This window comes from Rhinolophus ferrumequinum, chromosome 6 (assembly GCF_004115265.2).
Source record: "Rhinolophus ferrumequinum isolate MPI-CBG mRhiFer1 chromosome 6, mRhiFer1_v1.p, whole genome shotgun sequence".
NCBI classification, from domain to species: Eukaryota; Metazoa; Chordata; class Mammalia; order Chiroptera; family Rhinolophidae; genus Rhinolophus; species Rhinolophus ferrumequinum.
This window is the reverse complement of record NC_046289.1, coordinates 63,687,807-63,703,675: the sequence shown is the minus strand read 5'-3', so window position 1 is coordinate 63,703,675 and position 15,869 is coordinate 63,687,807. Positions and strand designations below refer to the sequence as shown.

Below are 15,869 nucleotides of genomic sequence, written 5' to 3'. Positions count from 1 at the left end.
GATACACACACACACACACACACACACACACACACACACACACACGGTGCCAAAAAAATGTATACACATTTTGAGAAAGGAAAAAAACTATTAATATTACACTGATGGTAACCATTTTGAGAACCTCTTATAATTGCAGAAGTCAAAATAACTTGTATTCATTTTTTGTTCTCAGTATATATTGAGTATTACAATTTTAATACAGTTCTTTTTCTTAAAATGTGTATACATTTTTTTGGCACCGTGTGTGCACGCACACGCACCCTCACACCCCCCCCCACACACAACCAAGGACGTCAGTTTGATAAACACTGCATTAAAAGTAAATGTTGGGGCGCTGGTTAACTCGGTTAGAGTGCGGTGCTCTTAACAAGGTTGCTGGTTCCATCCCCGCAGGGGCCACTGTGAGCTGCGCCCTCCACAACTAGATTGAAACAACTACTTGACTTGGAGTTGATAGGTCCTAGAGAAAGACACTTAAAAAAACAAAAAGTTGAATGTAACCATTTAAGAGGTTACTTGAAAAAGCAAACAACAAAAAAGTGATTATTGATATTAGCATGATGTTAAACCAAAAGTGGGCCACTGAATTGGTGTGGCAGTATTATTTTTAGATTATATAAAAATGTTTATAAGCTGAGATTCTTGATAGTACATCTCTAGACCTTTATACGTTAGGCAGAACCCACTTTAAAAAACTGGTAGTTTACTTCTCCCACCAGGAGATCCAGTGCTGAATCTTGAAAATTTGGTATTTTTTAAAAAAGTATCTGGCACTTCATAATATGTTTGCCTGGTATAGGGAAAGAGTAGCTAAAGAAAAATCTCCATTTTCCCTCCCTACCAAGGTGGCCTCACAGATTCCCCAATTAGACACACCATTTCTGTCAATTTATCTCTTTTGGGATCCAACTACCACTAGGCATGGTTCTTAGTCAGTCATCAGTCATTTACACTGCAGGATCAGATGCTTTAATGCTAAGTCAACACAGATTTTATTTCTGCCTTAGAAAATGGAAATTTTATGTGAGGAAATCTTAGACCATTGAAAGGAAGGCATTCTTTGGTGGGAGAGTCTGACAAGGCAGCTTGCAGGAAAGAGGTTTTTGGGGTCAGGAAAGAGGAAGAAGGTGTCAAAGAAACTGTTACTTTTCAGTTTTGCCTAGGATCTTGGTATTATTCATTTGTTGCACTGGTAATGCTCTCGTGCCTGATTGGGGGTTTCAGAGCAACTTCAGAAGTCTGTAAATTTTTTCACATTTTCCAGTCCATACTAACTTCCAGTACAGTTTCTTCCCGTGGTGTGGCATATCCTGAGGAAAAGCAGAACGAAGAGAAAGAAGAACCCTCCTAATATGCCTGGAGTCCATCCTGCTCAGATCGGTCCTGTTGGATAAGCCTCCTCCTCTTGGGCTCCCTTCTTTGAACCTCCTCATTCTCTTTCTTCCCAGTTTTGTGTTTAGTCATCTAGTTTGTATTAGGTTCTTGCTAATTCTTCTAAAAGAGTAAAAGAAAACAGTCTGGAAACATGGACCACAGTTTCTGCTCTTTTACTACCTACTTCTCTTTTGCCTTTTTTCTCTCACTTTAAATAACTCTCCCTTTTTACTGGAGTGTTAGCAGCACAGAGGAAAGAGGCTGGTAAGGAATAGTGAAGAAGAAAGATAATTTTTGATGTTTGGTTGGGAGAAATACTGTCCATAAACTTAGTTCAGCAACTGCCTGACAGATATTTGATAATTTTTTTCTTTGCACCTCATAGCTTAATATTTTGAAGAGACAAAAATTGAAAACACAGGATCCAGGATTAAAGGTCAGATAATATACTCTCTATCATGCAAAATTCTTGTTTCCAAGTTTTACTGTTTTATCAGGATATTTTTCTCTTTAATCAGGCACATTAGTGTCAACTCTTCTTCCCTTTCCAGTCGGCAGTGAGGTTTTCGTTCTCCTCCCTACTTTAGTCATAGTGTTCTTTGGTCGAGGGTGTTGCAAACTTGACAACTCGTCTCTCAAGGTCTTTTCTTCAAGGTTTCCCGACGTTCTGACGTTATCCAAGCCCAAAGCACATTGGGGAGGAATCCGTCGGATTCATTTGACGGGCTCGTGAAGCCCTGGGGACTGCGGATCCCCGTGTGGGTGGGGCTGGGCGCGGCAGGGGCGGGGCCGGCGAGGAGCCCTAGGGAAACGGTAGAAGGCACAGTTGGGAAAGCCCGCGGGCAAAGGTTTCACGGTTTTCACGAAGGCTTCGTGTGCTAGGCTGAGGGAATTGGGGTGCCTCCCTCCTGCCTCTCCTTTCTTGATTCTGGAATCTTCAGTAGACTTTTCTCGTTGCTGGGACCCGGAAAGGCAGCGGCTTCAGCTCCAGGGGCGGGTCCCAAGGGTCTCGTCGCTGCTCCGGGGCTGTTGGCCTCCTGGTATTGGGGGAGGGGCGAGGGAGGTGCTGCTCGCGCCTTCTTTTGCGCATGTGCGATGGGCTCCGAGCGGGTAGGAGCGCGTGCGCGGTGACGTGGACGTCCGGTGCGCGCGCAGGCTCTTCAGCTGGAGCGGACACACGGTGTGCGAACCGAACAGAATAACCCGCCCCCAGCGGGATGTGAAGGACTACGGGTGAAGCCGGCCACGCCCCGCACGGTAACTCTCTGGCCAGGGTGGGGGGCGTCGCTTTGGTATTGGCCCGATTAGAGTTTTTCGAGAGTTTGAAGCTCTTGTGTATTTGAACGGCGTGAGAAGCGTTTCGCTGAGCGATCTTCGCACGCCCGGGCCAAGGCCCGGCCTTGCGCGGGGCCGCCTTTGGCGCGCGCCTTTGGTCCCCCTAAGCAAGGCTGCGCATGTCACCTCGCGCGCGTTCCCGGCCTCACTTCCGTGTCGCGCCGCGAACTAACTGGGAACATCGACGCCAGAGAGCGGCCACGAGGCGGGTAGGGACGCGCCCATAGCGCGGCCCTGCGCTCGCGTGCGTGGGTTGCCGCACCGCATGGTATGATCCGCGTGACGACTTCCTTCCATCCGGGCACGGGGCTTTAGGTCGAGAGCCCTGCTTGTGCACTTTGCATTTTAGAGCTCAGGTCTCAGGGTTACAAAACTCTGAGAGAAACGGTGCTGACGTCGCTTTTCTGAGGAGCTGTGTGCAGCGTTTTGACACCTGTACAAATGCCTCCTCTAGCATGTAATTTCCGAGCAAGTTGTTTGAGGCAAGACAGCTAGTTTAATAAAGAAGGAGGGCGAGGAAGAGAGCTGTATATGAGTGGGAACTTGGTAAACAAAGGACCGGTGGTTCGTAAGTGCAGAAATGAGGGCGGGGAAAACAGGTGGGAAGAGCAGGTGTTATTTTCTTTATTCCTCTGTTGGGGCGATCTTTGGCTAGTTCTCTTGTTTATGAGGCTCCCAGTTTCTGTTAAATTGTCAAGTAAGTCTCTGCCTTCAGTGGTAGGTGAGTGGGGGACGTAAATAAATCGCTCTGAGCACCAGCCATCAAACTTGAGGAATCTGTATGCGAAGATTGTGGAAAAGTGAGGGATCATTTCAAACTGGGTTGGAAGTGGAAAGTGGTAGTGTCTTGCTGTGAAAATTTTTGCTTTGCTTTTGGAACCCTGGGGATGCCTCCTTTTGGCTAAATGCCTCCTTTTGATGGAAGTAGGGAGAGGTAAAAAGAGATCTGGAAGGAGCTGAACACAGTGAGTTACCAAAGTAATCTTCCAAGGGAAGACCACTCTCCCAGGGTTCCCGTCGCGGGAACAGACACGTGGATCTAGAGAACGCTCGAGCCCACCGGCGCGCCGCCGGTGCATGTTGTAAAGCTCCCCAGGCTTCTGCGGCGGAGTCCCTGACAAACGCTGCCTGCTCTGCCTCTACATTTTGGGCACGACGCCGCCGCTGGGCTGCAGGGAAAGTGCCTGGAGGCGTCGTGACGTCTGCTGGGAAGGGGGCTGGCCTGGGAGGGCAGGGCAGTATGGCTGGTTCTGTAGTCTCCACGGTAACTGAATGTGACTGGGTCCAGCCGAGCGATCGGCGGGTTCCTGCCCGCGGCACGTGATCTGTAGGGACTCTTCCCCGGAAGAGCTTTCCTTGCGGCATTTTTTCACGTGGTTCTTGGCCAGCGGGCCTCTGCAGTTGAAAAGCGGTGATTGTGGGCCCTTGATAGTCGACGGCGACTGCTTCTCCCAGGGACTGGCAGGAGGGCTTTTCGTTTCTAAGGGTATGGAATCAGTGTTAGTGCTTCTTGCCGCTGTAGCGTTCTTTTCCAGCGGTTGTGTGGGTTGGGTTCATTTAACAGAAAACACAGGTTTAGGAGTTGAGGAAATTCAGTGCCCTGGGTACCTTGCCATGCTTACTCGAAGGCAACGTGACTGCTTGCTGTCCATTTCTGCCATAAGAGTTCTTCAAATTCTCAAGCAACTGCTAGGGACCTCAAGTTGTAATTAAGGCACCATTTCTAGGAACAAAACATGCTCCTGAAGCCAGCATTTATTAATGGTGTCTAGGGATAGAAAAGAAAGGAGCGTCCTGCCTCAGGCAGATGTAATTCTGTGCCTTAAAACCGAAAGCTTTAGAGGTAATATTTTGAAATTTACCTTATTAGGGTTGTGGTGATGATAAAATACCCAGGATATTGCCTAGCCCCAAGTAAGTGCTTACTAATAGACAACACGTACCATTTAATTATTAAAATTACCTAATGACGGTTAAGAACTGGTAGATAGCTATTTTACTGACTTTGCTACCATTTGCTATCTTATTTTCTGATTATATTTGTACCCCAAATCTGTTTTTAAGGTTTTTCAAATTTCTGGGCTCATAAATTCGAGTGACCTTATCCTCACAAGTTTTCAGAAATGTAATTTAATTTAACCATAGACTCATACTGAATGATCATATAAAGGAACAAACTAACATCTTGGTGCCTACAATACAGTAATGCATTTGTTGGATGAAAGGTTATGGTTATTTTTAGCAACTTTGGAAACATTCAGAATGGGTTGACCAGTTTTCAAATATTTTGTGTTTTTAAAATAACTTGATTTGGAATTTTGATATATATATATATATGTATATATATATACACACACACATACATGTATATATATATACACACACATATTTATATATATATATACATGTATATATATATATATTTTGGTGCAGTACATGAATCATTGAATTAGGTAACTACCTAGTAAACTAACTAGTGTATTTTGTAAGTTGTAGGAGGTTCACTGCTTTAGTAAAACATTTCCAGAGACACATTTTGAATTGAGACTGAAATTGCAACAATTTATGAAACTTGCCACATTACTTACCTGAAAAAACATTCATTGTGAAAGCCTCTCTGTTTTTCTACTGTGACATTTTCAGAATGTTACTTATATATTTCCCATCTACAACTAAATTTATTTCCTCCGCTTGTTATTAGTTATTTTATGCAGATGAATGCTTGCTCTTGAAAAACTGAACTGAGATTTTTTTGAACAAGTTACATATATGTACCAAAATTGTAGTCTTCCTTAAAGCTTTTAGAAAGCTAAATACAGAGTATTTTTAGAATCTTGCTGGAAGGAGTTTTATTTCTTCATAAGTGGCCTACCTCTTCCTAAAGTACATTTGGAGTTTGCAATTAAAGTTATCTTAGACTTTACAGTGGTATTGTGTGTGTGAAACAGCTGAATATACTGAATTGACTATCCTTTGCTTAGGGAAGTGGAATCTCTGCTTAAAAATTGATGTGGAATAAGAATTCAATTCCTTGTTTCTAAACCAGTAGCAAGGTATGGCTCAAGATAGATTATTTTGGTCATAAATTAGGTGTTTGGTTGTGTACACTTTGATGAACTCATGGAATAACCTGATTGCAGGATTCTTAAAAAAAAGACCTTATACAAATCATGAGTCTGAAAGTTCTAACTTTTTTCTGTCTTCATACACATTTTTACATTTTTATTACATTTTTAAACTATATACCTGTATACAGAATTCAAATATGGCAGTCTGACTTTTCTGCACTTAATTTTTTTTTTTAGGCAAAAGGGAAAAATTGAAATGTATATCTATAAAGTTAGCGTAAAATTTACTTCAGTCTAACACTAAACTAGATTTCTGTCTGTTGAATTTTTGACATTTCATAGATTAATTTTTAAGATAGTAATTTTTAAAGCATTGGTTAAAAAGCTTCTTTGCTGTAATTTTACCTATAATCTGAAAACCAAGCTCTTAATATTATAGAAGACAATTTTAAGAAATTCTTAACCCTTTAATGTATTCATAGGTTTGGGATAGCTAAAAAAATTTTTTTTAGGTAGTTCTTTGCCACTATAGTCATATTTAAATGCGCTTAAGAGTATTTTGCATAATTGCTCACAAAAATAGTTGGTGATTTGTAACAAAATTTTGAATTTTATGGACTAAATTCAGGATTGGGAATTTTGCATTGAGTTATACACCATTGTGGAGTTATTAGTTTTTATGAGTTCTTTAAGCTTTACTATTATTACAGTGCCACCTTATTCGTGACTTCTACGTATGTTTGAATTTTGTTTTATGAATGTCTTATAGGTGTTCCTAAACTTGTTAGTTTTAAGAAATCAGTGAAATTAATTACTGTAAGCCTCAGGCAGTTTTTGAAAAGAATCACCCTAAGTTTTGTCTCTTAAAAAATAAACTCCAAATCAGAGGAGTGATTCTTTTTTCACCTTTTCTGGGTATTAGTGCTTTAATGTTATGAGGTGGGTTTCTATTTCTATGTTTAATTGTAATAGGAAACAATAGCCAACCTTGATTTTTAAAAAACCTGTATTATCCTCAGGCTAGAGAATAAAGTTTTCTGTTATTCTCAGACTAGAGAATATTTTAAGTTTTGGAGGGTTTTTGTTTTGTTTTGGTGATGTGGCTAGTCCTGTAAGAAGAGATAGAATTCAGATCAGATGCTTTTGCTGCTTGTCAGTAGCTCTTATGAAAGGTAAAATTAGACTTTTTAATTAAAATGAGGAGCACCAAAAAGTGGCTGAATTTGATTAATCAAAATTACTGACCCAGTTACAAAGTAGTAGTGATATAGCATCTTCCTTTTTTGTGTAAAGGCTGATTGGAGGTGATAGCTTTGTATCTTAGAGAATATTTAGGTAATTTAACACCTCAGTTCAGTTGAATTAACAGTCTGAGATTTCTTTACAACTTTATTGAGATATAATTCGCATAGCATAAAATTCACCATTTGAACAGAAACACTTGAGTGGTTTTTAGTTGCTGAACATTTTCATCCCCTCGTCCCCCCACCACCAAAGAAAACCCCATACTGTTAGCAGTTGTCTCAATTATCTCTCTTCTCTGGCAACCACTAATTTACTTTCTGTCTCTATAGATTTGCCTATTCTGGACATTTTGTATAAATGGAATCATTCAGTATATGTGGCGTTTTTCGTTACAACTTTTAAAAATTAACTTTTAATTATTTTTTGAATGGGTTGTGTATGTTCAAAAGATACAAAATTTAGAAAGTGTTAATATGTATTTTACCAGCTACACAGTTTTCCATCCATATAGCCAATACTACTGGTTCCTTTTCTGTCTTCACAGTTGATGTCAAGCAAATACATACTCTTTTCTTCCTTTGGCTTTTTGGTTTTTTTAAACTTTATAACGAAAATGTAATCTATAACAATACTTTTGAATATTTTGCCCTTAATATATCTTGGCAGATAACTTTGTATGTGTCCATAAAGTTGATACATTTTATTTTATAGCTGCAGAATATTCCACTCTATGGATGTACCACCATTTATTTAACCAGTCTTCATTGATGGACTTTTTTCTCTAGTCTTTTGCTGTTATAAATGGAAATGCAGGAAATAATTTATGCATATCTTTTATCATGGATGTGTATGTGTGCACGTGTGTATTTAAGATAAAGTCTTAGAAGAACTGCTATTCCATTGGACATATGCATTTGTACTTGATAGTTTCATGTTGCCTCTATTATAGAGACTATGTCATCTTACACTCTCAGCATCTGGTTAGATGAGAATTGTAGTTGATCTAACATCCTTTCAATACTTCTACCAAAATTTGCTTTGCCAGTCTGATAAGGTCAAAAACAATATCTCAGGATGGTTTTAATTTGCATTTCTCTTATGTTGAGACTATGCACATTTCCATAGCCATTTGTTCTTCCCATCATTTGCCCATTTTTCTATTAGACTTTTGGTCTTGTTCGTTTTTACATTAGGGAACCCTTTTTATATTAGGGAAATGAGTTTTTTATGATTTAAGTTGCAAATACTTTTTCCCAGTTGGTCATTTGTTTTTTGATTTTACTTGGATGGTTTTTGCCAGAGTTAAAAAATTTACAGTCTGTTGAATTTATCAAAGGTTTTGTGTCTTATTATCAAAAAGCTTTTCTCAGGATTTAAGAATTAAAAAAATTACACTGAGGAATGGGGGAGGAATTTAAATATTTGATCCTTATGGAATTTTGTTCAATGTGAGATCTGAAATAATGGAGCCAACCTTTTCTTTCCCAGTAAGTTCCAGTGATTTGTCATGGTTTCTTTAAATGTATGTACTGTTAAGTTAGCATTTTCCTTTTTTATGAACCCATGCCAGTACCATAATAAAGAGTTAATTCTGTACAGTGGTAACAGGGAAATTTGTTTATTTTTACTCATCCCAGGAGTATTTTCTATGTAATAGAATCCTCTGGAAAATTAATTTATAAAGTGTTGGGATCCTTTTTAAATACTAATAACTGTCCAATTTAATCTCCTTACGTTTGTATACTTTTATATAGTTTTTCTAAAATGAATATATATTTTTGATTATTTTTATGTGAGATTACAGTATATATAGTGAGTTATTAGAGGGCTGGGATATGAGTGATTATTAATTAGATTAAGGTGAACTTTTAAAAGATGATTATTCTAGGATAAATATTCTTACAGTGATTGAGGGAAACGTATAAGCAACGTCTTAGAAGAATTTAGGAATACGTTTCAGGGATAACAGTCATTGTGCTTTTGTTAACAAAGTAAATATTCACTTAATTAAAGGGTTTTTGTTTTTTTGCTTGTTCTTTAGGCTGGGAAGGTCGTTGTGACTATGTGGTGACCACAATTATCTTACTGAGTTTCCGGCTGGAATCATGGAGGAGAAACAGCAGATTATATTGGCTAATCAAGATGGTGGGACAGTGGCAGGAGCAGCACCTACCTTCTTTGTCATCCTAAAACAGCCAGGAAATGGCAAAACTGATCAAGGAATTTTGGTTACCAATAGGGATGCCTGCGCTTTGGCCAGCAGTGTGTCATCACCAGGAAAATCAAAAGGGAAGATTTGCCTTCCAGCTGATTGTACTGTGGGAGGAATCACTGTCACCTTGGATAACAATAGTATGTGGAATGAGTTCTATCATCGAAGCACAGAGATGATTCTGACCAAGCAGGGGAGACGCATGTTTCCTTACTGTCGTTATTGGATAACAGGTTTAGATTCAAATATGAAGTATATCCTTGTTATGGATATATCTCCTGTGGATAACCATCGTTATAAGTGGAATGGTCGCTGGTGGGAACCCAGTGGGAAGGCTGAGCCCCATGTTTTGGGGAGGGTTTTTATTCATCCAGAATCTCCTTCCACGGGTCATTATTGGATGCATCAACCAGTATCTTTCTATAAACTCAAACTTACTAACAATACACTGGACCAAGAAGGGCATATCATTTTGCACTCTATGCATCGTTACCTGCCACGGCTTCATTTGGTACCTGCAGAAAAGGCTACTGAAGTGATTCAATTAAATGGCCCTGGTGTCCACACTTTTACCTTCCCACAGACTGAATTCTTTGCCGTAACAGCTTATCAGAACATTCAGATTACCCAGCTGAAAATAGATTACAATCCATTTGCTAAAGGCTTCCGCGATGATGGACTGAATAGTAAGCCCCAGAGAGATGGAAAGCAAAAGAACAGTTCTGACCAGGAAGGGAATAGTGTTCCCAGTTCTCCTGGTCAGCGGGTCCGTCTTACCGAAAGTGAGGGGTCAGAGGTACAGCTAACTGATTTGGATCCTTTATCTAGGGGTCATGAAACATCAGGCAAGGGTTTGGAGAAGCCTTCCCTTAGTATAAATCGAGACTTCCTTGGTTTCATGGATATTGATTCATCACTTGGTGAAGTTCCTCAGCTGAAGCAAGAAGTTTCTGAAAGGTAGGTAACAGTTTTTCTATTCTTAAGGCTAAGAAGAAGATTTTGGATTTAACATATTGGTTGTGTGGACTGCTGATTTTAGACACTGATAATGTACGCCACTAAAAAACACCACAACTGCTTTTACATTCTGTGAAGTGACAGTGCATTTTTCCCACTGTCCAGTTCTTTTGGGTTCATACTAGTCAGCTAATGTGTATGAGGCAGTATGGGTGATGGTGAGCAGGTGCTGAGCATCTTTTCATGTGCTTACTGGTCATTTGTGTATCTTCTTTGGAAAAATGTCTATTCACGTCCTTTGCCCATTAAAAATTTTGTTGTTGTTGCTGAGTTATGGGAGTTCTTCATATGTTCTGGATATTAATCTATTAAATGATTTGAAAATAGTTTTCCATTCTATGAGCTGACTCTGATGATACTGTTCTTTTCTCCCCCCCTTCTTCTGCCTCCCCTCCCCCACTGTGGTTCAAGCCGCTGTTTCTCAGTCTAGTTGTGTAGGACGCAGCTCCCTGGCCCATGCTGGTATTATGAGCCTTGTGCTCCCCGCCAGCTGAGGCAGTCGGTCACCAGTCGTTGGTCAGCCACTCACAGCAGCTCACGGCAGCTCATGATGGCTGCCGGCCACTCATGCTGGCCACCAGCCGCTCACGCTGGCCCACGGCACATGGTAGCCCACAGCAGCACTCAGCAGCTCGCGACAGCTTATGCCAGTCTCTGGCTGCTCACGGCAGCCCAGCCCCAGGAAGAGCCGTTTTTCCCAATCTTAGCTGTAGAAGGCGCAGCTCACTGGCCCATGTGGGACTCCAACCAGCGACCTCGGCGTTAGGAGCACTACGCTCCAACCACCTGAGCCACTAGGTCAGCCCGATACTGTCCTTCGTTGCACAAAAACAAAAGGTTTTAATTTTGATGAAGTACAATTTTTCTATTTTCTGTTGCTTGTGCTTTTGGTGTCCTACTTAAGGAACCATCACCAAATCCAAGCTTACGAAGAGTTCCCCTTGTGTTTTTCTACTAAGAGTTATATATTAATATTAGCTCTTAAATTAGGCCTTTGATCCATTTTTAAGTATGTTATAAGGTAAGGGTCCAACTTTATTCTTTTGCATGTGTATGTCTAGTTTTCCCAGCACCAGTTGCCGAAAAAACTGTCCCTTTCCTATTAAACAGTCTTGGCACTCTTGTCAAAAATAATTTAAATATATATTTGAGGATTTATTTCTGGGCTCTTTATTCCATTGTTCTGTATGTCTGTACTTAAACTGGTACCACAGTGTTTGATTACTGTGCTTTTATATAGTAAGTTTTGAAATTGGGAAGTGTAAGCCTGCCAACTTTATTATTATTGTTCAAGATTGTTTTAGTATTCTGGGATCCCTTGAAATTCCATATGAATTTTAGTATGTATCAGTTTTTCTATTTCTGGAAAAAGCACCACTGGGATTTTCATAAGGGTTACACTGAATCTGTATATTGCTTTGGGTAGTGTTGTTACATTAACAGTATTATGTTTTCCAATTTGTTAACATGGGATATCTTTCCATTTATTTAGGTCTTTAATTTCTTTCAGTGATACTATATAGTTTTCAATGTAAAAGTTTTTTTGCCTCTTTGGCAAAATTTATTCTTAAGTATTTTATTCTTTTTGGTGCTATTGTAAGTTGAGTGGTTTTTTAAATTTCCTTTCTGAAGAGGAAATTGCTGTTTTATGTTGCTATTGCTCAGTGTATAAAATATAACTGATTCTTCTATGATTTTTGTATCTTGCATCTTTGTTGCATTTGTTTATTCACTAACAGGTTTTTTTTGTGTATGTGTATATCTTTTCTGCATACGAGATCATGTCATTTTATGAATAGAGATAGCTTTACTTTTTCCAATTTGAATGCATATTATTTCTCTTGCCTAATTGCTCTAGCTACTATAATTTCCAGTACTATGTTGAATAGAAGTGGTGGAAGTGGGACCACCGTGGTTATAATTTGCATTTTTCTAATGATTAGTAAAGTTGAGCAGTTTTTTCTGTACTTAGACCATTGGGACTATTCAAGTGGTCATAGATGTGAGAGTTTGGTTTTGTATGCTGTTTTTTCCCCCCTAGAGCAGTTTGTCTACCTTAGGCTAAAGCCACATTGTTTTAATTAGTATAGCTTTGTAATGGTAACTTCCTGACTTTTAGATTCCATCTGTGTGGTCTTACCCTACTCCACTTCTGTGGTAAGGCCTTTTTCTAAAGTTAGTCATTATTGGTTCTTACCTACTTTGATTTTGATATATTTATTATTTTGTCTTTTGATGGTATCCAATTTATTACTCATATAGGTTGTTGAAATATCTTTTCCTTCAGTTTTGCCCTTGTCAAGCTTTTAATTTTTTAAAAGGAAACTGGATACTGTTACTATGCTGTTTAATTCTTTCCCGTCTACATATCGCCTTAAATTTAAAGAAAATTTTAAGTAAAAATAGTGCTGTTCTTTTTCAACCCCAACCGCTATACTCTATTTCCATTCTGACACTGACAACCCAGAATTCGTGTCAGACTCCACAGGTTTAAAGACAAGGTCTCTTGGGAAGACTAGCCCTGCTGCAGAGGCCAGCTACAAGTGGGGTCCCCAAACTACCTGGACTTCTGACAAATTGACTATAAATACAGGGGTTCCCACGAACCCCCTCAGGTTCACTAATTCACTAGAATGACTCACAGAACTCAGGAAAGCACGTATGTAGAAAGTTTTATTATAAAGAATGTGGATTAGGACAAGCCAGATGAAGAGACATGTAGGGTAAGGTCAGGAGGATCTCAAATGTAGAGCTTCCATGTCCTCTGGCCAGGAGTCATGTAAGGTCACCCTCCTGGTTGGTGATGTATTCACCAACCAGGAAGCTCCACTGAGTTTTGGTGTTCAGGATTTTAGTTGGGGTTTTGTTAAGTAGGTGCAATTGGTTAAATCATTGACCTGGTGATTGAACTCAATTCTCCAGCTTCCTTTCCCTCCCTGGAGGTCAGGCTATTTATGTTATAAACTCCCCAAACATTATTTTCTTTAGTCAATAGCCATTTAAAGAAATGTAAGAAAAACAGTCTTACTCTTTACTCATGTATTTACTTTTTCCTGGGTCTTTTCATTTGTTTCTGGATTCATTTTCATATTGGTTCATTTTCTATTAGTCTGAAAAACTTGAGTGTTTTTTTTAACTTTGGAAAAAATTGAGATGTAATTCACCACCATAAAATTCATCATTTTGAAGTGTGTAATTCAGTGGTTTTAGTATATTCACAGAATTGTACAGCCATGACATAGTCATCTTTAGGACATTTTCATCACCCTCCAAAAAACCCTGTTCCCTCTCCTAGTCACTCCCCATTTTTCCCTCAGTCACTTTTCAGCCCCACCTCAATCATATGCAACCAACCACCAGTCTCCTTTTTGTGTCTCTGGATTTCTAGAGTTTGATTTTGGGTTCGTGCCAGCTGACTTTCAAAATTGAGTTCATTAGAAAAATAAGTGTTATAACATGCTTTTTGATTTAGTGATAAGGGAGTTACTTGTTAAAACTTTACTCTTTATGACTCTTTCTGTCAATTTCTCACAAAAATTGAGGGAAATTTAAAAATGTGATGTTAAACTGCTTTTGAGATTTTTGTTATGTTTATACAGAGTGTTTCATGAGGAATGGCTCATGGAATCTGATGTGTCACTTGGTTTCCAAAAATCTTTTTTGTTTTTCCTTCCTGAGTCTTATTTATCGAAAGGCCTGTCCTTTTTAACTCTCCCTCCCCTGTCTCTCCAGACTTGTTACCAACAATTTTGAAGACAGCTCACATGTAGCATCACCATTAGATCCGAATGGAGCCTTCAATGTTGTCATTAAAGAGGAGCCTCTAGATGAATATGACTATGAACTTGGTGAGTTCCCAGAAGGGGTCACTGTGAAACAGGAAGAGACAGATGAGGAAACAGATGTATACTCAAACAGTGATGACGACCCTATACTAGAGAAACAGCTAAAGAGGCACAATAAAGTTGATAACCTTGAAGCTGACCATTCATCTTCTGAATGGCTACCAAATAGCCCATCAGGTGTTGCTAAAGCTAAAATGTTCAAGTTAGATGCTGGAAAGATGCCAGTAGTCTATCTGGAGCCCTGTGCTGTCACCAAAAGCACAGTGAAGATTTCTGAGCTCCCTGATAACATGCTTGCCACATCTCGGAAGGAGAAATCTGTGTTGACAGAATTAGACTACTTGCCTGCGTATATTGAAAATTCCAATGAGACTGGCTTCTGCTTAGGCAAGGAATCAGAAAATGGTCTTAGAAAACATTCGCCGGATCTCAGATTAGTCCAGAAATATCCTTTACTTAAAGAGCCTCAGTGGAAATATCCTGATATCTCTGACATCATTCATACAGAAAGAATACTTGACAGTTCGAAGAGTTCAGCTGGGGACTCATTTTTAGGAAAAGAGGACTTGGGCAGAAAGAGAACAGCTATGCTTAAGATTTCAACAGCCTCCAAGACTGTGAATACTAATCAAAATGCCCCTCCAAGTGTCACTGGAAAAAGAGGAAGGCCACGAAAATTGAAACTCTCTAAGGCAGGGCGACCACCTAAAAACACAGGAAAATCTCTAACTGCTACAAAGAACACTCCTATGGGCCATGGGAGTACCTTTCCAGATGTGAAACCTGATCTGGAAGACGTGGATGGTGTTCTCTTTGTTTCCTTTGAATCGAAGGTAAGATTGTCATTACAGCATTGTTTCTAAGGCCAAATAGTCATTCTTGAATTGTATGCTGACTGATAACTCACTTAGAATCTATTTTTTGTGAATGCATCCATTACGTGAGGGTGTGTGCATGGGGAGTTGAGTGTCTCCAAAATGTTTGGTTTAGTTAATAGGCATCACTTAAGATATTTTGTTTGAAAAATTATGTCTGCTGTGATCTCAGTTCGTGAGTTTTTTGCATTGTGTGTAGCTGGAATCTAAAAAAATCTTCAGATCTTACTGGAATTTTCATTATTATAGATTTTAAAAAGGCATAAATAGATGAAAAATTTACTAACTTTTGGTTAGTATCACCTGATTTTTGTCAGCAATAGCAGAGTACCATTGGAGAACCAAATGTTAATAGTCTTATTTATTGTGCTGTCTTACACATCGGTAGTTTATTTTACTCCAATTCTTCAACTAGATTGTTTTTCTTTTAGATTTTTATAGAAGCCTAGTTTATAGTTCTGAAAATAATTGGCTACATAGAGGTTGAATTCTTTTTTACCTGGTCTTTTCTGCCCTTGCTAATTGTGTAAGCTGTCTTGAGTTAAGCTATCTTTACATAGGCTTTAAGAAATCATTCTGCAAATTGGCATAAATATAGTTTTAGATCAGTTAGTTGAGTATATTATATGCAGATTTTTTGCTTTCTTTTTCCCTTCTGATGTAGAGCATTCAGAAAATATTGAAATGTATCAAAAAGAAGAAAAAATGCTCTTGATTTATGTTTAAACTTCTAGAAGTGATAGGAGTTAGTTACATTTTTCTTTTTAATATAGGAAGCTCTAGCCATTCATGCAGTTGATGGGACAACAGAAGAACCCTCTAATCCTCAGTCGTCAACCACAAATGACGCAGGTATTACATAATGATATAAAAAGAGATATTGGGGTTTGGCTTC

General features: G+C 39.2%; 1 protein-coding gene across 16 annotated transcripts in view; it reads left to right on the top strand.

Moving 5' to 3' along the window:
* Window positions 1-15,869, top strand: part of MGA (MAX dimerization protein MGA) — a 131,746-nt gene that overhangs the window by 55,071 nt on the left and 60,806 nt on the right. For 11 of the 16 annotated variants that reach the window (XM_033107260.1, XM_033107253.1, XM_033107256.1 and 8 more), the window contains exons 1-4: window positions 2,221-2,634; window positions 9,067-10,194; window positions 13,987-14,932; window positions 15,748-15,826. In XM_033107260.1, the coding sequence (XP_032963151.1) occupies window positions 9,131-10,194; window positions 13,987-14,932; window positions 15,748-15,826 (2,089 nt within the window). In that variant the 5' untranslated portion in view covers window positions 2,221-2,634; window positions 9,067-9,130. Of the gene's footprint in view, window positions 1-2,220; window positions 2,635-2,869; window positions 2,981-9,066; window positions 10,195-13,986; window positions 14,933-15,747; window positions 15,827-15,869 lie in introns of those variants that run through there. The other 5 variants (XM_033107244.1, XM_033107245.1, XM_033107249.1 and 2 more) reach the window with 3 other exon arrangements.